We start from the raw sequence: 24,921 nt of genomic DNA on the forward strand, positions 1-24,921 counted from the left end.
GCAAGTTCCTTTTGGACCAAACAAGATTAGTTATTAAAAAAAAAAAGTGCAAATATCAATTTAAACAAACTCAAAATTAATATTAATAATCTTTTATTTTTGTTTAAAATTATGCCAAATTTGTTGTTGTGGAGTGTAATTGAAATTGTAATTGAATTTGGATTCATTTAATTGCATAGCCTTAACCTGGCATAAATTACAGCACCAACTGCCAGTGGTGAAAATCTGTGAGATGATGAGATACAAATATATATATTTTTTTAAAGTTGCAACTGTAAAATGTACAGACAAAAATAAATAAATAAATAAGAGATGCTGCCAGTCCTATTGACATTGCGTTGCCATCAGCCAAACGGATTCCAAGAGAAAATTCCACAAGATTACGCAAATATCCATTATTTTATGTAGCCTTTTTTTTTTTTTTTTTACTGCATTTTGATCTTTTGGTTTCAATAGATAACCTAAATTCAAAGCATAAAAAAAACCTAAATTGCAGATTTCCACAATATAGCATGGATTTACGTTTTTAATGTGTACCAAATGAAGTTGAAAATGAGGCTAAGCAAGGGGAACAGTGCATATTTAACTCTTTTTGATGACATTTGACATCTTGAAAATAAAATAAAGGAGGCAATATACATTGATTAGACCTTTATTGTTAAAAAGAGTTTAACCCTATCAAATATAAATATTTGACCACTCAGAAAATGAATATAAAATGTGGCCTCGCTTTACTGTTTTTTTTGTTTTGTTTTGTTTTTGGGACATGTTGGGGGAATATTTGCACAGAAGCAAACCTGACTAAGAAGACAAATTGGCCTCTTGGTTGAGGAGGGGATTGAGATCCAGTTTTGTCTTCTCTATGGCTGCGATCTTGGCCCTACGCGAAGGTCGCACTGTAGAAACGGCGTCGGGAACATTTTCTCCATCGCTGCTTTCAAAAGAAATAATAGGGAAATATGTACGAGGTTGATATGATGATTATTTGAAGAAATAAAGTCAAGTCTCACCTCTCCTCGGAGGACTCGGGCCTCTTGCTTGGCTTCCTGCCTCCTTTGCTTGTGGAGGCTTTCCTTTGACCTGCACGCACGCTCATGTTACAATGCTGACTGGATGGAAGTTGTGCAAATGTGAAACGACAGCCTGCATTATACCTCTTTTGCTTCTCTTGGCTGACTTTGATGGCTCTTCTGCTACACTTTCTGGAGAAACAACCGAGCTCGATGTGTCAGTCCCCTTTTATTTGCCGCGTAGTACGCCATTTTTCAAAATCCGCTTAACATTTTGATAATAAAACCATAATCCTCTTACAAGAAGAATTGTCATAAACATGATGTGCGCACACAGTGGTGACAAAACGTTTGTGTTCTCATGTTGTACCGTCCGCGTTGACATCCAGCGGCTGCAGCGCGGATGCGCTGAGGAGCTCGTCTTGCTCTTTCGAATCCCCCAGTTGAGAAATCATCTTCTCCAAAGCGCGGAGACACACGCGGTCCTTCACCACCTGAAGAGCAGTACGGGTTGGAAGTGGAAACTTTCGGAGCAAGTTGATGCACCGTACCTGGACGAGCTGCTGCAAAAGTGACAGCAGGTCCTTCATGACCATCTCGTCCCGGCTCAACTCCAGGTAGCTCAGGGTCTTGGCATAGAGGCGCACTTCGGGGGCGGTCGGGTCCCGCAGCATCTCACCGCACATGCGCACCGCCAAGTAGTCGTGGACGCTCACTGCCTGTTGACCACACGACAGGAAATTGATGATTACAACCAGAGCTATTGTAGTTTTGGAACCGAGTGTTGCATTTCAGCTGAGTAAATTGAAAAAGCAGGCGAGCCGAGCCATTGGAGCCAAAAGTCCAGCACGAAATATTGTCGCCTAGGAGCGACGTCATCTAAAGGTGCTTTTCTATTGGCTGCTGCTAGATAACGTCACTTCTCTGTGTGACACTTTCAAACGTCTTTATTCCGGTTACTATCAAAATAAATCTACTTAAAATCACATTGAAAATCATCCCCGAAGGCTCATGCATTAAATTAACTACCAAAGACTAAAACAAAGGACATTTTGACTATAATTATAGTTATAAACATTATATATATATATATATATATATATATATATATATATATATATATATATATATATATATATACATATACAGGGTGACCCAAAAAGATGCGTACCCAGATTTTATTCGATAAAAAATCTGTTTTTTAACGAATGTCTTTTCTGTTGCAGGATGTGAAAGGTGAACCTATGGATGATCATTTGCAGCTATAGTTGCCCTGAAAATGTCTTGGACAAATCAGCAGAAGATATTCTCCCTGGAGACCTATTTTGCGACAAAATCATACCAGAGTGTACAGATTCAGTTTCGAAAGCGTTTCCATTGTCGCAACTTTCCATCAAAATCAACGATTGTTAGTTGTCGGTGAGAACAACTGGGGCATCTGTGCCGAGCCATGTCTCTGATAGAAGAATACCTTCTAGGTTGTTGTCTAAGATCAGGTCATTTATAATAAAAGTTTTGTTTAAAAGAGAGCGCACGTTCAGCACAGCCAATTTAATGTTTGTGCCGAATGTGCGCTCATAGTCACAATTAAAAGAAGTGTTATATAACATATAAAAGATTATTAATGTTAAAAGAGTTTTGTTTGTGTGTGGGGGGAAAGCGTCTGCCTATGATAGTAGAAATTTGGAAACTGTTATCTGTATGCATTCTAACTGTAGTGACTGTACTAATTGTAGGAATTGGATAAAGAACTTCAGACACCGAGGGGGCAGTTAGTCATTGACGAAACACATGTAATGAATAAAGAATGTTCTCGGCTAATTTCCGAGCACCGAGTATTGAGGGGTGAATACCATCATTTCTAAAATAAGATGCCCGCTCCCAAAACAAATTAAAATTATCAATAAAAGACATATTATAAAAACAGCATTCAGACTGTAGCCAAGAATGGAGGCTCAAAAGTGGGCTAAAGCGCTCACTTCCTCGGCCCAGAGTAGGAATCGGACCCGAAATAAAAACATGTTTCCCACAGTCTTTAATGGCGTCTAACAAAGCAATAAAATCTTGCTTTGGAAGTTCGGACTGACGGAGAGAAGTGTCGTTGGATCCAACATGTATTACGATGTTCCGAACATAAGGAAATTAAGCCAACAAGCTAGGAAAGCGCTCTAAAATATTGCGAACTCTGGCACCAGGGTAACAGCGCGTGATGGTGGATTCTGCTCTCAAGTTCTTCACGATCGAATCTCCGATGATGAGAGTGGTCGGAGGTGCTGTGACACGAGCCATGGACGTGGGACTCACCGGTCGCGTTCCCCGAGTAGTGACGGCAGCCTTGGTCACGGCGGGGGTAGCCTTAGTCACGGCGGATCCGGCTGCTGACGGCGAACACGGAGACCGCGGACAGCCTTGCGCTGGACGGGCTCCGGGAGAGCGCGGCTGATTCCCCCTCTGGTCCCGGCTCCCCGACCCATGATGGCGGTCAAGCGGCGGGAAGTCCTCCTCATGGAAGACCCCAAAACGGTTAGAGAGCTGGATATCGCGTGGATTCAACGGATCGGGAAGAGGAGGCGATTTCCTCGACCTGTTATTATGGGCAGTTTGCCAGTCGGAGTGGGGAGTGGAGGACTGGATGTTAGGACTCGGAGTGAGAGAAACACGCCCCACTCTTTTAGGTTTGGCTCCAAGCTCGTTCCAACGGCCGTCTTCCAGAGGTTGGACGGGCACTGTGGAGTCCAATTCGATGCCAGGTGCAGCAGAAGAGCACCAAGTATAACCATGGAGGCGAGGAACCTCTCATCGTCACGGATTTTATGGAGCATTGAGGTCCGTTCCTGAAGCTGACAATGGTCTGGGACAGGTGGATGCAGTGGTCGCAAGTCGTCGGTGGGGTAAGTGCAGACATATTCGTCTTGAACGGCGTGGGGGGGTTGTCACCACGCGGTCCGTTTTAGGGGAACAATGCAGTCGCCTTGTGCAGTCTCTAGTTTCTTCTTGAAACTTTCCAAAGTTCACACTTTTCCAACAAAGTCACGGAGGAATAGTGGCGTTCAAAAAACACACCAGCGTTCACTCAGCCGGACGTGACGTCAGCGCGATGTAGTATCGCGATATATTGCCGAATCGATTTTTTAACACCCCTAATATATATATATATATATATATATATATATATATATATATACATACACATATGTTTATAATTATAGTTTATAAACATAAAACAAAGTTTCAGTTAGGGCTGCTCGATTATGGAAAAAATAATAATCCCGATTATTTTGGCAGTAATTGAAATCGCGATTATTGAAATGATTATTTTTTTGGTACAAAACAAGAAAATGTCTAAACATTTCAAAATATTAAGACCAATTTAAAAAAAAAAATAGAAACACTATAATTATGTAAGTTATTTTTGGACCAAACAGAATTTATAATAATACAAATGTATTTATTTATGTTGGCAAAATCTGGAAGTTGGAGTTTAGTCATTTATTTTTTAGGTACAAAAACAAGAAAATGTTTAAATGTACAAAACTAATAATAAAATATATATATATATATATATATATATATATATATATATTAATTTAAGACAAAATTCTTTGAAACACTATAATTATGAAAGTTCCTTTTGGATTAAAATAAATGTATTAAATTATTTATTATTTTGACATTTAAAAAAAAGGTGCAAATGTATAAATTTAAACAACTCAAACATTTGTATTTTATTATTTTTTTATGATTATGCTGATTTTGTATTTGTGGGGTGCAAATTGAAAATTGTAATTGAATTTTGATTAAATTGCACAGCCCTAGTTTCGGTTAGTTTTTGTAAAAAGCATTTTTGTTTTATTTTATTTTGTTAATGATTTTTTTAATTTTAGCTTTAGTTTTTTTGTTATTTTTCTTTAACTAAAATAACCTTAATTCCAATTAGAAAGCAGCGCACATTTGTTCTGGCTGACGAGTTCGTGTGAGTGTGTGCTAACCTCAGTGTTGACAGACGGCTTCACGAGGACACTTGGACGGGTCAGTTCCACGAAGAGCTCCACCACGTTGTTCACGTCAACCTCGGCCAGCGGAGAAGTGGCAGGGGCGTTCATCAGAGTATGCATGGTCGGAATTAAACTCTCCTCCACAACTTCCTGGTGGGCCCTAAAACACAAAAAAGTTGGTTAGGGTTGCGGCTGTGGTGGCGCCTATCCCTAGGGAAAAACATCAACAAAAAATGTCGGAAACCAAATCGTTAAAAAAAAAAAAAAAAAAAAAGTGAGGTCATATGAAAATTGAGGTTCCGATGTAGAAAAGAAACAATTTGGAAAGAGATGATGGTGTTTCTTTCCCAACCTGCTCTCACGGGCATAAAGCTGGAAAAAGACACCCAGGCAGTGGCGGAGACGGACGTCGTCCTCGGTGACCGGGTTGTACCACAGCAGAATCAGCCGTGACATGATCTTGGCACTGGATATGCGTCCCGTGTATATCAGTTTGGCCAGACCCTCAGCCGCCTCCGTGCGCAGTTCCGACACCTGCATGCGAGATTTAGGAGCACATATTTGCTTAATGTCATGACATCATCTTAATTTGAGATATAATACTTTCTTGATAGTTGTTAAGTGCATGTCACGATTTTCTGGACTGTCACCTTTTGCCTACACAATTCCCAAAGTTCACTGAGGGCTGACTCAGGTCAATTAGTGGAGCCTAATGTTCAAAACAAACATGGTGAAGCAGCATTTAGCTGATAGGCTGCATGCACAATTGCACATGGAATAAACTGTCAGTAGAAGCAAAGTCAGAACCAAGACTACTTTTAAGTCCATGTTAAAAACTATCCCCCACCTCACCCACCCCATAACTATGATCTTTTAAAAAATTTATTAAATCAAATTTTCCAAAATCTGTTTGTATGTTCTTTTAGTAAGCTATATTTTATTTCTTTACTTTGCTTTTGAATATATTTTACTTATTTTATTGTAAATGCCTTTAAATGCTGTGCTTTGAAATTATGTGAACAGTTTCTGTCAGTTACCAGGAAATCCTTTGTTTATATTAATGCTGTAAGGTATTACAATTTTTAATGACTGCTTGATTTCCATAGTTAACTCACGATTAATTGCAAATTAATTGCACATTATATCGGTTCTAAATGTACAATAAAATACTTTTTTCAAGTTTTTCATACTCGTTAACATAACAGTGGACAACTATGGTTACCAAATACAAATGTGGTTGTTTGCTTCTTTTGGTTAATTGATACAGTCATGTTATATTAAGTAAGTCATAGTTATTTGAAGTTCAAAAAAATATATATAAATATATATATATATATATCATAAACAGTCAAAAGGAGTATGAAACAGTGAGTTAGATTTGTGTTGTGGTAATATTCTGGTAATTGTCTTTGTAAATTGCAACCAGTCACCAGTCCCCACGAATATATATATACATTTTTTTAAATCACATAAATGTGTTATAGTGACTGCTTTGCACAACGCTGTATGTGAAATAAAGCATGAACAACAACGTTTTTGCATCAATTATATTTACATTTTTAATGCCTCGACATTGTATCAATGATTTTTAATGCCGTTTAAGACCATAACTTTAGCCAAATCCATTTAATGACTTAAAGCTTTTTTTTATGACCCTCGAAGGAAACCCTGATGAATCACACAGAGTTACTTCGTGTATGAAACGCATTATATAAATACAGCTGAAAGAATATGGCAAGTTATGACACGCGTGCATGCTGACCTCATTGTCCAGGAGCTCTGACAGCATCACCAAAATGCTCTGAGTGGTGCCCTCCCCCTTGGCTTCAGCCTGTGCCACCGTCTGTGCCGCCGCATCCTCCTCCTCCCGGTCCGGTGATCCCGGCAGCAGAGTCTTCTGATCGCTGCCAGCTTCAGAGAGCAGCTGGAAGCCGAACAGCAGGAGCAGGTCAATGACTGCTCGCAGAGCGCTGATGCGAATCTTGACCTCGTCGAGCTGAGCAATCTAAAAAAATAAAAAAGACAATTACCAATAGCTCATTCATGGATTTTTTTTTGTAGCCTCTTTTTAACATTGATCCAATTTTTGCCTGCCTAAAATGGAGTCACAAATAGAAAATAGAAAATTTTTCATTGTTTGTCTACAAATAGAGTAGTACCTTGACTTACAAGTCCTCCAAAATTTGAAGCGTCTCAAATTTGAGCAACTAGTACAGTAAACTAATGAACTGTAGTTGCTTTTTCAGAATTTTTTCTTTAAAGATGAAGTACGTAATTAAAAATAAAATCCTGTTGTAGTGTTTCCTAGTGCTTGATTCATCATTCCGATAACTAAAGTGTGTGCATAATAACATTACCTGTAGCAAAAGGACCAAGTGGGTGTTGGCAAGCTCTTTGCTGTGTAGCGCGCACGTGCCCAGACATACCACAGCCATACTGCGGACAGTCGGGTGAGCACTTGCGATGCTGGGCAGGATCTGGCAGGGAAAAACGAATGAAAACTGCTCATTTATAAAAAATAATAATTTATTCATCTAAGGTACGCATGCTAGTGACTAGTTCATACCAGTGAGGACATCAAGGCGCTTATTGTCGGGTTGATTCGCTTCTTCATGTTCATCTGCTTGAGCAGTTCAGCACAAATCGTCAGACACCTCAGCAGAGTCTCGGGGTCGTTCTACACAACAAAACAAACAAAATGCAGCTGTTAAATGCTATCTGATTTTTCTTCTTCTGCATGTGCCACATTTCTTTTGACAGTGGCCTCGGCTTGGGGGAAAAAAAAAAAAAAAAAAAGACACCATGAAAGCCAATTAATCGTGGGGAACATCACCCACTTGAACAAATACTGTAAATGCCTCCTCACCTCAAACCGCCACTTCCCTTTCCCCCCCAAAAAGAAAAAATAAAAGGCAATGCCAGCATTAACATTTGCAAAAAATATTTTATACTAGTATGTAAAATATTTGACTAAGTACAGTAATGATATACCAAAGTTACATGTGTGTTATTTGTGTTACCATAATTTGAATGTGTGACATATTTATTAAAACCTTTTTGCTGCAGTATTTTAATTTTTTATTCTTAACAAAACAGTATTTTAGCTTGTATATAAAATAGTGACATCCAGGTCAACTCTTGCATTGCATTGTTCACTTAATAGTATTGCTTGTAAAAAAAAAAAAGATTTGCTTTGTATTGAATGACGGGTCTATAAAATGTCCTTATCAACAAATTTAAATATATATCTTTATAAATGCAAGGTTATTTTTATAGATTTATTTGCAATAAATAATGAAACCATTGTTACTTGTCTAAAACTGCTGTAAATGCAAATCAGCAAACATCGGCGATTTGGCTGATATCATGTGAAGGTTCTAAAAATTAAAAACCGAGTTCTAGGGTTCTGTATTCTGGGCTCCAACCAATGTGTCAAGTTTGCAAGTTCTCCCTGTGTTTGAATGCCTTTTCTCCCGGGACCCCGGCCACATTCTTAAAAAAAAGAAAAAAAAAGGGAAAGTCGATATTGAATCGATTTTCCTTTTTGAGCCCAATATCACCCACACATCAAGTACCTTCTCAGCGCGGATCTCATTGTCGGCTGGCTGTGCACTGGCTGCGATCTCCTGGAGGACCTTGTTGCGCTGATTCTCCAGCTCTGTGATCGACTCCTTCAACTCGGCGGCACGGCCAAAGTCTTGAGCAGTGATGCACTCCTCGAGGGCTTGCTTAGCCTCCAGGACTCGCACCTTCACTTCTGCTAGCTAAATGGGAGATGGAGGAGCAAGGAGAACAGGCACATGTAGCAGATGGGAATCCTCATTGAGATTAAGATGCAAGGAAGGAGTATAAATACTGAGAGGCTCTCACTGACAGAAAAATAGGAAAAAAACACGACTTTCTGTTTATTCAAGCAGACAGAAAGCAGCTCTGCATACATACACAGTATATCCAACTTTAATCAGTCAGACACATTTTGCCTGTTCAAATAAATGACAGCCATCTGCTGTATGGCGAGAACACATTTGGAGGAGGATTGTCGGGATGTTCCCACCTGAACCTGCTGGCGACGGCTGGCGTTCTCGTCCACTGGTTGACTTGCTTCCGTGATTGGTGCGCGCACATCTGAGATTATTTCTGCCACCTGTAGACAAGCAATCAAATTAAAATTTGTTCGTAGTGTGAAACACCATATTCCATTTCTTGGCAGGGATAATGCTGGTAAGCAGTTGTTGCTGTGTAAGTATCCTATTTTTACCAGAAAGATTAACTTAAGTAAAATTAATGCATAACATATGCCTAACTGGCCACAACAATAGGTACAACTGCAAAGTTCCAATATAAGAGTTGAGTCAAAAATGTGCATGTTTCCCGACTTAGCTGGGTTCCCGTGGTGTTTTTAAGGTAGTTTGTATAATTTCTACACTATGTTGTAGAGCTGGGGAACATTACCTAAACAAAAAACACCATAATATTATTTTAATCAATTTTCCACAGGGGGAAAAAAAAAAACAACAACAAAAAAACTGTTGTTTTTTTTTTTTTAAAGATAATGTGGAAATCTTTTTTTTTTTTTTTTCCCCGATCTTGGGGGCAGCTTTGTTGGCTTAATTGCCCGCCCGCCAGGTAAACTAGGCATCAAACCAACCCCCCCTAAATTTGACTTGTCTTAATAACGAGGCCAATATTAATAACAGAAATGCATCTTACGGTCTGAATGCGTCGCTGGTCATCGGGCACAAGTGTGAGGAGCTTCTCAGTGAGCAAGAAGACAAGCGAGGAGGGCGTCTGTGGCAGGGCCAACATCTCTTGAAGCACAGCCAGAACACGTTTCCTGTAAAGATGAACTGATATTAGTCGAGAAACAACAAGCTACCCCAGCTTTCAAACAGTTTCACTCAAAAGACAAAATTCAGAATTCTGCCGAGTCGTCTCTCTTTACCTGCCACCCTCCTCGGGGTCCAGGCAGCCAATAAGATGGATGAGCTGCTGAGAGATAAAATCCTTGGTCATAACCAACTCCAGCTGGGTCAAGTCTGCTCTCTGCTCCTCCGACAACACCGGAAGCACCTTCAGATACCTGCACCGTGTCAGAGTTGATATTTACAAAAGAAACGGCTGCTACCCCCACAGCTGGTCATCTCATGTTGAGTAGCAAATAGCAACTGAAGATTCATTTACAAATATATTCTGTTATTTAGATAGTGTAGTGCACTGTCTCTCATACTCATAGAGGTAGTCGGCGTAAGTAGCAGCATCGGGCAAGACTTGCTCCAACAGTTCGTCACCATCATTGCCTTTTTCTTTGATGAACTTGCATAGAGCTCGCCAGTAAAGCACATTCTCGCAAGTCAGTGACTCCACTGGGATCAGTTTCCTGTTCCAACACACAGACATTCAATCACGGGTGACCAATACAAAAAAGGCGGAAAAGAACTTGACAAGTGTACCTGCTATTCAACTCCATTCTGTTCTGCAGCAGCCCATCTGTGTCCATGCCTTTGAAAATGGCGTTCAACATATCCAAAGCTGTTTGCGCACAATTCTCCACATCAAGCCTGTGGAGAAGCTCCATCACGTTTCCATTCAGTCGAAGAAGCCAGGCAGGCAGTAGTTCGAAGCAAACCACCTCTTTTACTCCTTCTACAACACATGCAACCAGTCAGGCATCATTATTTTAAATTAAGCTACAATTTTTTTAGCAGGCTGAAACCATTGTTACCTGATGTGTCATGGAGTCCCTGCTCCAGCACGCTCACTCTCTGTGCAATGGACAGAGCCCTAACATGGACCTTGTCAGCAAGAACCTTTAAAACAAAAGTCACACATTTAACAAATGAGAAAATATATTGCAATGTAGCAAAGCACTAACACACACGGAACTACATTTGTTTTTACCTTGTAAGATAGTTTGCGGACATTTTCTTTCACGTCACGGGTGCGTTTGAGTACTTTTGGGAGGGTGTGAGGTGACATGGCAATGCAGGAGAGGACAGCTCGGCGCACCTCAGCATTGCTATCATTTTCCAGAATCAGCATGAAAGCTGAACAGAGAAGAAAGAGGAAAACTGTACTCTGATAAAATGCCCTGGCAAAAGGGTTTAGATGACTGTTTCACCTCTAAAATGACCAAATGTAACTTGAATGTTGTATTTGTCATAGTTTTATGTTCTTGTGTACCGGTCATCCTGGTAACTGTATTGGTCTCACTATTAACTGTTTCGCTATGTAAAAAATGACGTACAAAGGATATTAAATACCCACCGAGCCAAGACTTTTGCAATGTCTTGTGTAAATTGCACATTTCAGATTACAAGACTGCTTATGAATTCTACTACAGTATTCTTTCCTTCAGACAGACTCCTCGGGGAATACCCACCATTGATAGTGGGACAATCAGGGTCGCTTGGCTGCTGCAGTCGGGTCATGGCTAAGGCGGCCTGGATGCGCACATTGGAAAACTTGTCAGTGACACGGATCAGCATGGCTTGATGGATGCGCTCGAACAGGTCGTCGTCGATCTGAGCGTTCTCTGCCATGCTGCCAAGCAGCTTGTTGATGAGCTGGCACACGCGGAAGCGCACTGCATGGCTATTTGCCTTGTGAGACTGAGAGAATAGACAAAAGATGGAGAACACTAGGGGTGTTAAAAAAAATCGATTCGGCGATATATCGCGATACTACATCGCGCGATTCTCGAATCGATTCAATAATAAAAAAAAAATCGATTATTTTTTATTATCATTTTTTTTAAAGAGCTCAGAATTGTTCATTCGGTAGTCTTACCGATTCAACGTCTTATCATCATTGCCTTTTTTTTTTTGTGTGTGTGTGTGAATCGATTTTTAAACTTCAATTTTTAATGGAAAAATATTCAACAAAACGTCTGACTTCGGGTTAGGATTCACACCTTGAGCATGGAAGAATGTTATATGAACAGAACATTAAGCCTTAATATTTTTATTTTAATGCTGTTCAAACATGAAACAGATTACAACCTCTATAAGACTGAAATTTCAGATAAATAAATAATACATTTTCATATAAATCTTACACTCTACAAGCTTACTGATTAGTATTTTCTAAATTTGAATGAAAAAAAATCGCAACAATCGACTTATAAATTCGTATCGGGATTAATCGGTATTGAATCGAATCGTGACTTGTGAATCGTGATACGAATCGAATCGTCAGGTACTAGGCAATTCACACCCCTAATATATATATATATATATATATATATAACACATTAGCTCACACAAAAGACAAACATGCGTGTCGGGGAAAGATTATGGGTATAGTACACAGATGAATGAATTAGACTAGTGACTCATAAATCCATCCATTTTCTCTAGGACTTGTTTTCAACAGGGCATGCTAGAGCTTTTTTTTTTTTTTTTTTTAAAGTAATATTGATCATTTTGAGAGTAGTTCAACGTTCTCAATAGATAAATAAACGTACATGCAGAAAACTGAAGCACTCGAGTTATATTCCAGACTACCCCTGGAATATGTGAATATGTGAAAGCTGCAATATAAAAAATTACCCAATTTAAATATGCTATAGGCATGTTTAATTTTATTACAGTAGTAAATTATTCTTCAAAAACAATACAAATGAACCCATTTAAACACATAATTGACAGCACGTAAAATGGTTAGAATATTGTTCAAATGTAGGCTTTATCAATCTAAACAGTCTATACAGTACATATGCAACTTAAAGCAGTGTTTTATATCAGTGTATTACGGTAATTGTACCTCCAGCAAGAAGTTGAAAAGAAAACTCAAAAATGGATGATCCTCCTCCTCCTCCTCCTCTTCTTCTTCTTCCTTTTCCTCTCCATCAGCTTTAGGTGGAGACTGGAAACTTGTGGCGAATCTCGTCACAAATTCAATGACATTTTCCACTGCGGGCTCACGCTTGTAGACAATCATGGCATGTTTCAGGTAGCTGACAAACTCTTCGTGGAACAAGGTCTTGTCCTCCAGCTAATAAATACAGAAATGAAGGACATTTATGAGCCACATATTTATTCGAAACCTTCAGAAAAAAAACATTTTGCTGGTTCTCACTTTGTTGTAGCGGTTCTTCAGGCTCGCCACCAGCTTCGCCTTGTTGCTGTGGCCCTTCTGTGCGCACTGAAACGCCTCCTTGACGTCTATTTCACTGTCCACGGCCATATTTTCCTTGAAAGGGGACAACAGCGAGCGTTCAATTCAAGACAAGTGTGTGCACAATTTTCTCTGGTTATCCCCAGTGAGTTTTGTTGTCACTGGTTTCGCTCTAGTGTATCGTTAGCAAATGCAGCAAAGCCATTCCCCGGAGGAAAAACAACGTAGGCTGTCTGCGTGTAAATAAGTTCACTCCGACGAACCACTACAAAATATTTTTTAACATAATGAAATAATTAAGTTTATATTTTCATTGTATATTCTTATTCAAAGTTAGTTAAATTACCTTTTCCCAGTTGTTCGTCGACACTGCCGCCTGTTTTCAAACTCCAACAACCGTTGCAGTCTCGCGAGAGGAAAGCGTATTCTCGAAGTAATATTCTGCCCACAGTTTTGTCTCGCAGGTGTACATGTGACGCCGAGTTTGTTTGTTTGTTGTTGTTGTTTTTAATGCAACCATTGGGTCTTTCTAAAACGGTTTCTTTTCAACTGTTTATTTGTTTCTTTTCTTTTCCTTTTATTTGTAACTTTTTTTTTTTGTAGATGTTGCACAAGTCACAACATTAGGTACACTTTGCACAATATAATGATGCTGCCAGATAGGATCATAATTTTCGGTATTATCGGTTGTAGGTCAGTGGTGTAGATACAGCTACATTCAATCATACTAATAAGTGTATAATTTTATTTATTGATTAATGTATTATTAGTAATCGTTTTTTTAAATTGTCACTACAATACAGTCAGTTTGGTGTCTTTTTATTTTGTGTCATTTTACTCTGCTGTCTCCTGCCAAGTTGGCAATGCAAATGATAATCTTTTCTCAATTCCCTTAACTGGACAAATACAATTTTAGCAAACACATTTGAGAATTTGTTGATGCCTTTTTTATTATTATACTGCTTGTATACGTATGTGTTACTTTTTTTATATGATGCTGCTGGGAATTTATTTTGGGTACATGAATTTGGGGATGAATGAATGAAGTCACTATTTAGCTGTCTGTGTACATACCATTAAAAACTCAATCCATTCCAACCAGCACCTCTAGTGTAAAACAACAGTAACAATTACTGTCTTTGTATAGACAACATTTTAACACAACTGCTTTGTGTGTGCACCTTACTATTGTCTCACCTTGACAGTATAGTCACACCAGATGATTGGCTGGTTTGCTTTTCTGTTTATTTGTTATCTCAAAATGACACACATTACAGTTTCACAGATCCCCACTGGACGACTAATCAGTGTTGTGTTTGTGTCGCAGGCCAAAACTGCATAGAGGTCACACGACAGACTGCATACCCAAGAGAGTGCACAATATTTGTGCAAACGTCAGCCATCCATCTCTGGAAATCAATTCAGTAGATTGCAGACTTTCTTTTTGCATTTGACCTCACAGTTGTTTGGGATTTTCAGGGTTTAGATTAGATTATTTGATTGAAATGAATTATGATAATATAAAGGGATATACTTTATCTCCTTTATTTCTTAAGCTACTCTCTCCCAAACTCTAAAGGGATGTGCAAAAATAGGCCACAAGAATTGCTGATCATCAAAATATATTAAAAAAAAAAAAAAAAAAAAAGGGAACTATTATGGATAATAAAAAATGTGTGAATGTTTGAAAATAAAGAGTTGGGTTTTTGGAATGGTTGCCGACTCATCAAGCGTGAAATTAACATTAACCGTAAGTTAATCAACTAATTGCATCGTTTCTTTTCGGCCTGTATTGATTTTTCTATTGTTATTTGTTAAAATATGTATGCGTGTGAGACATTCTGAACTTCCAACTCACTTTTAGGATAATTTACATGACTGGCCCCATGCATTGTTTCTCCTCCAATGATATGTCAGCTTGGCTGATTGTAGTTCCAGAGCAAAAGAGACACTTTCAAAGTGGTGACCAAAACACAATCTTTTCAAAAACTAAAAGATTTAAGTATAGCTTTTTAAATTTTGGAAAACTTTATTTACTGTAGAAAACAATCGGGAGCTATTTACTTAAATTTTTATTTAACTTGAAGACATGCTACTGCCCCTGGGAAATTCCTGAACTTTTTGTTAGATTTTTAAAACAAAGATGTCTATTGACTAAGGTTGTTTTTTTTGTTTGTTTTTTTTTTTAAATCTCCAATATTTTATGAACCCTAAAATTGTTTAATAAACATATGCATCAAATTTAAAAAAAAATGTAAGAGCTGGAATTTTATTTTTTTATTTTTATTTTTTATTTTATTTTTTTCAAATTTTGATGGCAATATTTCCCCTTTTAGTGAAAATAAATATCGACTCCAAAAGCGGTTATGGGCGTCCTTGACTACTAATAATCGGTATGTGCCATGAAAAAAAAAACATATTGGTCTATCTGTTTTCAGTAAGACAAGAAAAAGGGTATGCAAAGTTAATGTACAATAATTCAGGATTCTCGAGGTATTTTGATAAAAGCGTGCCAGTGATGTGTTAATTGTTAACCGAATTAAATGTTGAAAATCATTGTATACCTGTTTTAAATTAAGTTTATTGCATGCAGGCAGGTATGTACGCGATAATGTCTGCATTGAGCCTTTACATGTTTTTTTGGTATGTAATTAGATTGATTCGGAACTGCTAATTAAATGTCATATATGCCTGCCTTTGACTAATTCGTTACATTTTAAATGAAAACATCTATTTTTGTCAAAGCACACCTCGAATAACAATGATTTGTAGTTGTAAATACAGTAGTGCTGACTGACGGAGTGTCCCCAGCCCCACTCCCACCCTTCGGTGATGGACAGTGATACAGCAACGCCGGTAGGGGCGGGGCTGCACTGCAGCAGTAAACCTCCGCCTGCTTGTGCCTCTGCTAATGTTCGGCGGGTTACGCACGCCCCTCTCCGCCCCTCCGCTCGGAGACAGGTGGTTGGCGTCCAGTGCCTCCATCCTGCCGCTGCCGAGAGTAACAAATATCTGCTGGCACCCCAGGCAAGGCTCGCTCGCAGCGAGCGCGTCCCCGATGGACTTCCAGCGTGTGACCTCCGCGATCGCCGGGCGGAGGACAGCCGGAGCCGGAGTCGGGAGCCACAACCGGAACGCTCCACGCGGAGATCCCCGCCGATCTACTCCCAAATGTTTTCCACACAATCCCACCGGCTGCCGTTCACGGGAGGGGGCCTACCGACGGAGGAATGACATGCACGAGTGAAAAGTTGACACGATTTAGGCGGGGTTCTGCGTTTGACTGGCGGCGGGATCATTTGTGATTATCCTCCGGGCTTGGAAGTTGTTCCCTGGAGGGGAGGCGGCTGTCAAAATGGCTTCGGGCCCCGGGAAAGCTATACAGACCCCCGGGCCGGGCTCTGCCGTGAACGGGAATGCGGCAGAGTTCCAGAACGTCGAGCAGGAGCAGTGCGACTTCCAGATGCACAACAAGATGTGCAAGAAGATCGCTCAGCTCACCAAGGTAGGTGGGACGTGACCGGACGAACCTGAAGGCAGCGCCGCTTCTCTGGAGCATCCACACTGATGATGTCCACGCTGTCACAGTCGTGTCTTCTCACGTGAAAAAAAAAAAAAAAGCAAAAAAAACAATGCAAACCTGCAAAGAAATACATGCAGTGTAAAAGACGTATGTTACATGGAAATTAAGAGAGATTAGAATAAGAGCAACAATTCGAGATTATTGAAATCTGATCCACTTGCAATTAAACGAAAGCGCTATTGAATTGCAATTGATTTACATCATGATACTACTCTGAATGCGTGACAGCAGTATAAACTACCCCCCCCCCCACCCCCAACTTAATCTTTTATTTGAGATTTGTCTCAAATAGGGCTAACTGAACTGAAAACCTTTTGTGGTCGCACAGTGTATTGAGTGGTTAGCATATCTGCTTCACAGTACTGAGGTTGAGGGTTCAGCTCCCTCATTTTTACATATTTTCGTCTTCCCTACTCCCCAAAAAAATCCATGTTAGGTTCTTTGAAGACTCTCAAACGAGTGGTTCTAAACCTTGTTGGAGTTACCGAACATTTCTTTATTGAAAAATAAAATATGACAACCAAATTCAAGACATAGGGTTTAATGGTGAACAAAATAAACTGGGAGTACGGTCTTTTCATTGAATCTGGCTTTCTTCACCTTGAATTCAGAAAGTATTGTGTTCTTGTATTCTTCTTCTCCATGCATCTTAATGAAGTGTTCCTTTAGCTAGTTGCACTAGACTACAATTGCTCAACTTGGCATTGCAAATCCTGCAGTTAGGACACTGACTCCCATCACTCAACTCTATATTTATACAGCACTTAAAAAAACAAAAAAAGCAATGCTGTTTTCTGAAGATGGAATCCAGGAGCAGCAGATACAATGAAAACTGCCCAGGCCCCAGAATTGAACCCTGTGGAACGCCACAATATACATGTGAATTCATATTGCACATATTCGGCCGACCATTTTGTTTTGTTTTGTTTTGTTTTGTTTCTTTGCTCGACAGCATGAAGGGTTTACAATAATAAAGATAAAGAACTCGCGCAATGTACCATCACAATTTTCAAAAGGCAACTTGAGCCTCTAATTCACTTAACTCATTCACTGCCATTGACGGATATACACGTCAATGGGAACGGAATTGACTTAACTCATTCACTGCCAATGACGGATATACACGTCAATTGGAACGGAATTGACTTAACTCATTCACTGCCATTGACGGATATACACATCAATGGCAGTGAATGAGTTAATGAGGATAAGCACTATAGGAACTGTATAGATTACCTTCTCTACAGTCAAAATCTTACATACATCTTATCTTGACTCTCGCTAGTGTAACTAATAAAGTGTTGAGTCAGTGTGTTAATCATCATCTTATGATAACTTTCAGCCATTTATTAGCAGCAACACATGCAATGTGTGTGCATATAAATGAACCCAAAGTGCTTCTCGCAGCAGTATTCCGTGTTACATATCTCTCTAGGCTTCTCAGTGCTGCACAGGGACCCCCGCATGTGAGTTCTTCACAATAGTGCTTAGACAAGCAGGGCATGACCCACCGTTAGTTGAGCGGTGACGATTACTGATGACGATGCAGTCGCCGTCCTCCCTCGTGGCTTCACCTCCGCCTGTTTGGGGGTTGTGTGTGCGTGTGTCAAGGACCATGTGCTCCGTAGTAACATACCGTATGCGGCTTGTGTTTGACGAAAGATGTCCGAGCATGTTCGCAGGATGAGCATGGAGATGACACAAAGGATGGGTCAGCTCTTGCGTCTGGACTTGTGAAGGACGTTTGACAAGACCCCGGGTCAGCAAACTTTCCTGTCAAAAGAGCCATTTTAGGCCAAGAAATAAATAACCAAAAATGTGTGTGGAGCGGCACAATATTGCAATGTTGTTGTTATTATTATTATTATTATTATTATTATTATTATGTTGTTGTTGTTGTTGTTATTATTAGGATGTTACTAGGGGTGTGAATTGCCTAGTACCTGACGATTCGATTCGTATCACGATTCACAGGTCACGATTCGATTCGATACCGATTAATCCCGATACGAATGGTCACGATTCGATACCGATTAATCCCGATACGAATTTATAAGTCGATTGTTGCGATTTTTTTCCATTCAAATTTAGAAAATACTATCAGTAAATTTGTACATGTACACTGTAAGATTTGTATGAATATATTTATCTAAAACTTGAGGCTTATAACCGTGAGCCACTGTACACAAACAGTTTGCAATCTGTTTCACATTTGAACAGCATTAAAATAAAAATATTAAGGCTTAATGTGCCGTTCATATAACATTCTTCCATGCTCAAGGTGTGAATCCTAAAAAAAAAAAAAAAAAAAAATCGATTCTGCCGATTATTGAATCGATTCGAGAATCGCGCGATGTAGTATCGCGATATATCGCCGAATCGATTTTTTTTAACACCCCTAGATGTTACATTGTTAATGCACGCACACATTGAGTTCCTCCACATATTGACTTGCTACACAAGCATATTACGCTCCCCTTCATTTGACAATTAGTGTAGATTTTCAACAAAGAAGGGCCAAAACATCCCGAATGAAAATTAAATTGCACTAAAAACTAGCCACCAGAGGGTGCTAGAACTACACAAATGGAAATCAACCTGACTTTTTTTTTTCAACAGATGTGTTGCATTTAAATATCGTGAACATGACAACGACAATATTGTGGCAGTTTTAATATCATGATATTGCGCTAATCGTTACATCCCTAATATATATATATATATATATATATATATATATATATATATATATATATATATATATATATATATATATATATATATATATATATATACACATATATATATATATATATATATATATATATATATATATATATATATATATATATTAGGGGTGTTAAAAAAATCGATTCGGCGATATATCGCGATACTATATCGCGCGATTCTCGAATCGATTCAATAAAAAAAAAAATCGATTTTTTATTTTTTTTTTAAAGAGCTCAGAATTGTTCATTCGGTAGTCTTACCGATTCAACGTCTTATCATCATTGCCTTTTTTTTTTTGTGTGTGTGTGTGTGAATCGATTTTTAAACTTCCATTTTTAATGGAAAAATTTTCAACAAAACGTCTGACTTCGGGTTAGGATTCACACCTTGAGCATGGAAGAATGTTATATGAACGGAACATTAAGCCTTAATATTTTATTTTAATGCTGTTCAAACATGAAACAGATTACAACCTCTATAAGACTGAAATTTCAGATAAATAAATAATACATTTTCATATAAATCTTACACTCTACAAGCTTACTGATTAGTATTTTCTAAATTTGAATGAAAAAAAATCGCAACAATCGACTTATAAATTCGTATCGGGATTAATCGGTATCGAATCGAATCGTGACCTGTGAATCGTGATACGAATCGAATCGTAAGGTACGAGGCAATTCACACCCCTAATATATATATATATATATATATATATATATATGTATGTTCTACTATTTTTTTTTCTAGAGATCCACCGGTAGCCATAGGACTAAAGTGCCACATGTGGCTCCAGAGCCACATGTTGCAGACCCCTGGTCAAGACTATCTGCTCCGTCTTGTTTCTGTGGACAAAAGTATGAGGACACATGGCCAAAGTAACTAACACTGGCACTGGTGTTGGACGTGACGTATTTGATGGGTGCTCAGTTCAGGTGTTGCATACCTTTCTTTGTGCTCTTTAAACTGAAAAGGGTCTTCCCCAAACTGAATTGTCCGACAAGTTTTGTTAAGCTGTGGAATCAAGAGTCTAAGGGATCTAAAGGGTCTGCTGTAATCCAACCCTTGACATCTGACTTCCAGTATTCATTTATGGGGTTTAAGTGGGTTGCAACAGGAAATGGGGTCAGCACTAGTAACTTTATATATTTAATAACTCGTGCACTTGTACTTAAAGCACCTCCTCACGTCTTCTCCGCCAATCACAGACCCCCCCCCCCCCCCCCCCCCCCCCTCCTCTTCATCCTCTGCCTGCTCTGGTGTGCCCTGGTTGAATGGGTGCTGCTAAAGATAAACCAAGTGTGTGTTTACGTGGCGCAACAAGCCAATGGGAAGAAAGTGCGAATTGAGTGCGCCGGGGCAGCTGTTGTGGATGTTCACAGGAGTCTTTTCATGTGCAGGCGCACACACACACAATGATTCAAAGTCACGATTTTGCACGATTACTAGACATGAAAATAGAAGCACATTCGTGTATGCGCTGGGGTGTGTGTTCACAGCAACATTTTGATTGGCAGATCTAATTTTGTCTATGTGATGTCCTGTTCTTTTCCAGCTTGCACTGTCAAAGTGGGGCCTGCTTTGTAATTTAGCCGCACACTCATGTGAGTGGAGGTGTGTGCGTGTGCGAGTGTGTGTGGGAGGCGAGCTGATGCAAGCGAGAGAGTGCATCTTTCTGTCTAACCTCTCTCTTTTTTTTTTTTTTGCAACAGCTTTTCACTCAGCTGCGCTGCTTTACACTATGCAGAGAATATTAATGAAATGATTTGCTGACTATAAAGTTGATGCCAGTAAACACAACCCTGTGAGGCTACAAAAGTACATAAAATGGGGTTTACTGGCGAGAGGCACATTACTCGCACCTTGCTAACCTCCTCCGACTGTGAGTTTTAGCCTCCTAGTTTCATAATTTTACACCATGTTCATGGAGGTTTCCTATTTGTACTTTTTTTTACGACAATAATTTTATATTTCTGACCTGTGTTTTTCATAAAAGTAATTACTGTAATTATGATGTTGCTTTTGCTTTAGCATAGTTTAATTTGCATATACCATTTACATTACTACAGATTAGTTTTGCTAGATGAAAATTGTCTTGCTGTGAGCAACCAATACGAGAACGCAAAAATGCTGACGTCGTGATCCAGCTAGCTGGACCTGTGAGCATCATTCTGAGGTCTGATTGGTTTAAGAAAAACTTCCATATATTATATGTTAGCTAGCACTGCCGATTCTAGAGGTCCCGCCGCCCGCCGGGCACGTTAGATTGACATGGCAGCACATGGAGGCTGAAATCTGATAGGACAAAAAAAAAAAAAAAATCCACTGGACGAAGCGCAGCAAAGACAAATTCTTTAAAATGAAGAGAAGAGACTGTTGGGGCTAAACACAATTTCATGAAACAAATTCAATTTCATTTGTAATTAATGTTGGTCACAGCTTCTGATTAGTGTTTCGACCACTAGAGAAGGTCTTGCTGTCCCTGGCCATCCAACATCATTGCAGTGTTTTACCCTCAGTTTCCTTTCAGATGAAATTCACTTCCTACAAGTAGGCAGAGGTGACCCTCGTTAGCATGTGACGCGCCAAGCGATGCGTTCAATGCAGCGCGGGTTTGTTGTTGAATTGGAAAACAGTCCACCCCAACTAGAGAAAAGCAGAGTCGAGCTAAACTGGAACTGCCAAGTGGAAAAACAAAATTGATTGCACTTGTCTGTGTAGATTTTCAGTCAGCCTGCTCATGGTAATCCGCAAAAGGTTGAATCAAGGAAACTGCACTGTTGTGCTTTGAAGACATTTTACCTTTAATCCAAAAGATTTCTCTAATTCTAATTTTTTAGGTGTAGCGTCCCTCTATTGAGGGTTTGGTTGTAGTTGGAGCTTATTCGGTTTTATTTGTGTACGAAAATACAGCCCAAAATGTTGACAAATATGATGTTATGCATGTTGCATGTTAATAGCAGTCTATAGTCACATATAAAACAAACAGCATATTTGGGTCATAGGTCACTGTCTTTTGGGTTGGGCCTTGGGGTCATTGTGTTATTATGATGTTGGTCTAAACATGACATTCTGCTCAATATTACATTTGTGGAATATGAGTTATGAAGCAAAATCCAGCCACTTATATCCATCTCAGGGGACGGCCATTTTGCCACTTGCTGTCGACTGAAGATGACATCACAGTTGCTCAGGGCTCAGGTAATACCAAATCACAGCTCACTTGTTATCTGAAGCTGAGCTGCTATTGGTTGTTAACTGAGACCTGACCAACTGTGATGTCATCTTCAGTCGACAGCAAGTGGCAAAATGGCCGCGCCCTGAGACGGATAAAAACGGCTGGATTTTGCTGCTTAACTCATATTCCACTAACACAATAGCAACCAGAATGCCATATTTAGACGAGTGGGGCTGCATAGAACATATTATTTTAAGGGGGGGGAAGAAAACAAAGGGGTTGACTTTCTCTTTAATGGTTATGCAGTTATTATGCACATGCAGATCAGTGGGTCATTGTGTAATTATGTATTATGCTTATTCAGTCACTATGTCCCTTATGATGATAATGTGCCGATGATGATGATGTTTTAGTTGTATTAGACGCTCTTTGCAAAGTTTTATACAGTTACTATGTTCCTGTGAGGCAACAGTGTTACCACTTAAGGCGCTCACAACTTGCTGCCCGGTGAACCAAATCGTCCTAGATAAAGTATGGAAGTTTCTGTAACATTATTATGCGAGGAGCATATGGGATTTAATGTTCTGGTGTGCTGTGCTGCTAAATTGTCCTCATTCCAGCCTTTTCTCTCGGCTCATTGCTCTCATTTTCAAAAAAAAAAAAAAAAAAAAAGTGAGGCCGAGGAGGACATCCAAGCACAGCATGAACCCTCTCTTCCCTCAGAGCCTGCCCTCGATACAGCCACTTTCATGCCTCTCCGTCCAACTCGCAGCGCGTGAGCCAAAGTTCTTGCACCGTGACATGATTGGATATAAGTGTTGGGCTAACAGGAACGTGAGACGGGAGCTTTGCCACATGTCACATCTGTCATTGATATCACAGGCGGAAAGCAATGCACAGTGCATTCAAGGTGGACTGACACACACACACACACGCACATATTGACACACATGGGGGGGAATGTCCTGCTGTGTGTCTCAGACAGAGCGGCGTCTGCGTAAAATATGAGCCCGTGTGTCCCCCCTCTCACACTCACCTCCGAGAGTGTGTAAGTGAGACGTCAGGGTCATCAGATGATGACACTGTGGGCACAGCGGTAAAGTGAATAAGAAGCAGGCCATATTTCATCAGTTAGTCACAGTCTATATGGGGAAGAGTGAGATAGACAATATTATGCTCATGCTTGTACACCATTTCCACTAGTGCTCCCCCCCGCTGGCTAATTGTAGTGGTGTTTTTATTCGGAGGGGCATTATGAAATTTGAAACCATTTAAATGTATAATTGCCTAATAGTATGACATATGCAAATATGCCCTTTGTGCTTTGAGTTTAAAACCTGACCTATGGCTGAAATCATCTCGTGATGCTGGCCACCCCTGCTAAAATATATCCTTTTTTTTTACCCCTGAAATTAAACAAATATATTCAGTATTTTGTTTGTTTTTTGTGTTTTCTATTTGGGTTGTCTGATTTTGTTGTTATGGTCTTGTATTATGTTCTTTAGGAGGATGTTCACTTATTTTGTTTAGTCACTCTCATTTTGTAATTGTTATGCAGTTGCTATGTCTCTTATGATGATGAAGTTGTCAGTTGCTATGCAGGTGTAATGTAGTTACTATGTCTCTTATGATGATGAAGTTGTCAGTTGCTATGCAGGTGTTATGTTCCATGTAATGATGATGTCAGTTGCTATGTCCCGTCTGAGAAAGTTGTCAGTTACTATGCTGTTGCCATGTGTCTTGTGATGATGTTGTCAGTTGTAATGCAGTTATGTCCCTTATGATGACCTTGTCAGGTGGTATGCTATATCCTTGTGATGATGACATCAGTTGCTATGCCAGTCAGTTGTTATGCCGTTGCCTTGTGATTATGTTATTTGCTATGCAGTTGACATATGCCTTATGTTAAGGTTGTCAGTTACTATGCAGTGCAGTGTTCCTTGTGATGATGAAGTCAGTTGCTATGCTGTCGCTATGTTCCTTGTGATGATGCCAGTTCCTATGCAGTTGCTATGGTCCTGCAATAGTCACTTTTATTTTGTCTAATAACTCGTGTTTTGCTATATAGGCCTTTTTTTTGTCATATAGAATTGTATATACATTAAATTGTATATAAAGACTGTTTCCCACCTTCCTTGTCTGCATTTGGGTCCTAATGCTGTACCTCACGTGACAGTCTCCACATATTTGTGCAGTACTTTTACATTTTGACTAAGGTTAGGTTATTAACTCATTCACTGCCATTGACGGAAAAAGACGTCAATGTCTATTTTTTTTTTGCTGGACTGGCAGTGAATGTGTTAAAATATC

The 24,921-nt window shown here is 39.5% G+C and overlaps 2 protein-coding genes across 4 annotated transcripts in view; one reads left to right on the plus strand and one right to left on the minus strand.

Annotated features, from left to right (window-relative positions):
* Positions 1-644: 644 nt before the first annotated feature.
* ncapg (non-SMC condensin I complex, subunit G) lies at positions 645-13,597 on the minus strand. 2 transcript variants are annotated; one of them, XM_077525495.1, is made up of 22 exons: positions 13,467-13,597; positions 13,082-13,195; positions 12,767-12,997; positions 11,385-11,613; positions 10,904-11,049; positions 10,728-10,812; positions 10,456-10,648; positions 10,233-10,382; positions 9,948-10,085; positions 9,716-9,839; positions 9,060-9,149; positions 8,581-8,769; positions 7,572-7,682; positions 7,363-7,482; positions 6,768-7,010; positions 5,358-5,539; positions 5,000-5,165; positions 1,562-1,729; positions 1,381-1,504; positions 1,155-1,202; positions 1,011-1,080; positions 645-931 (listed from the first exon to the last, which is right to left on the minus strand). In XM_077525495.1, exons 2-22 carry the CDS (start codon positions 13,187-13,189, stop codon positions 802-804), a joined length of 3,045 nt encoding a protein of 1,014 aa, XP_077381621.1. In that variant the 5' UTR covers positions 13,190-13,195; positions 13,467-13,597; the 3' UTR covers positions 645-801. The 2 variants fall into 2 exon arrangements, with proteins under 2 accessions (XP_077381621.1, XP_077381620.1); XM_077525494.1 differs by having other exon boundaries at positions 645-934.
* Positions 13,598-16,043: 2,446 nt separating this feature from the next.
* The window catches only part of fam184b (family with sequence similarity 184 member B), a 29,671-nt gene continuing 20,793 nt past the window's right edge, over positions 16,044-24,921 (plus strand). For both annotated transcript variants that reach the window (XM_077525032.1, XM_077525033.1), the window contains exon 1: positions 16,044-16,625. In XM_077525032.1, coding sequence (XP_077381158.1) covers positions 16,476-16,625 — 150 coding nt within the window. In that variant the 5' untranslated portion in view covers positions 16,044-16,475. The remainder of the gene's footprint in view (positions 16,626-24,921) is intronic.

Source organism: Festucalex cinctus, chromosome 6 (genome assembly GCF_051991245.1).
Source record: "Festucalex cinctus isolate MCC-2025b chromosome 6, RoL_Fcin_1.0, whole genome shotgun sequence".
Taxonomy (NCBI): domain Eukaryota; kingdom Metazoa; phylum Chordata; class Actinopteri; order Syngnathiformes; family Syngnathidae; genus Festucalex; species Festucalex cinctus.

Coding starts and splice junctions, on each gene's coding strand:
- ncapg (XM_077525494.1), bottom strand. CDS start 13,189: ATGGCCGTGGACAGTGAAATAGACGTCAAGGAGGCGTTTCAGTGCGCA. Junction 7,683..8,580: donor ATGAGATCCGCGCTGAGAAG/GTACTTGATGTG, acceptor TTTGTTGTGTAG/AACGACCCCGAGACTCTGCT. Junction 1,730..4,999: donor AGCCGTCTGTCAACACTGAG/GTTAGCACACAC, acceptor TGTGGTCAACAG/GCAGTGAGCGTCCACGACTA.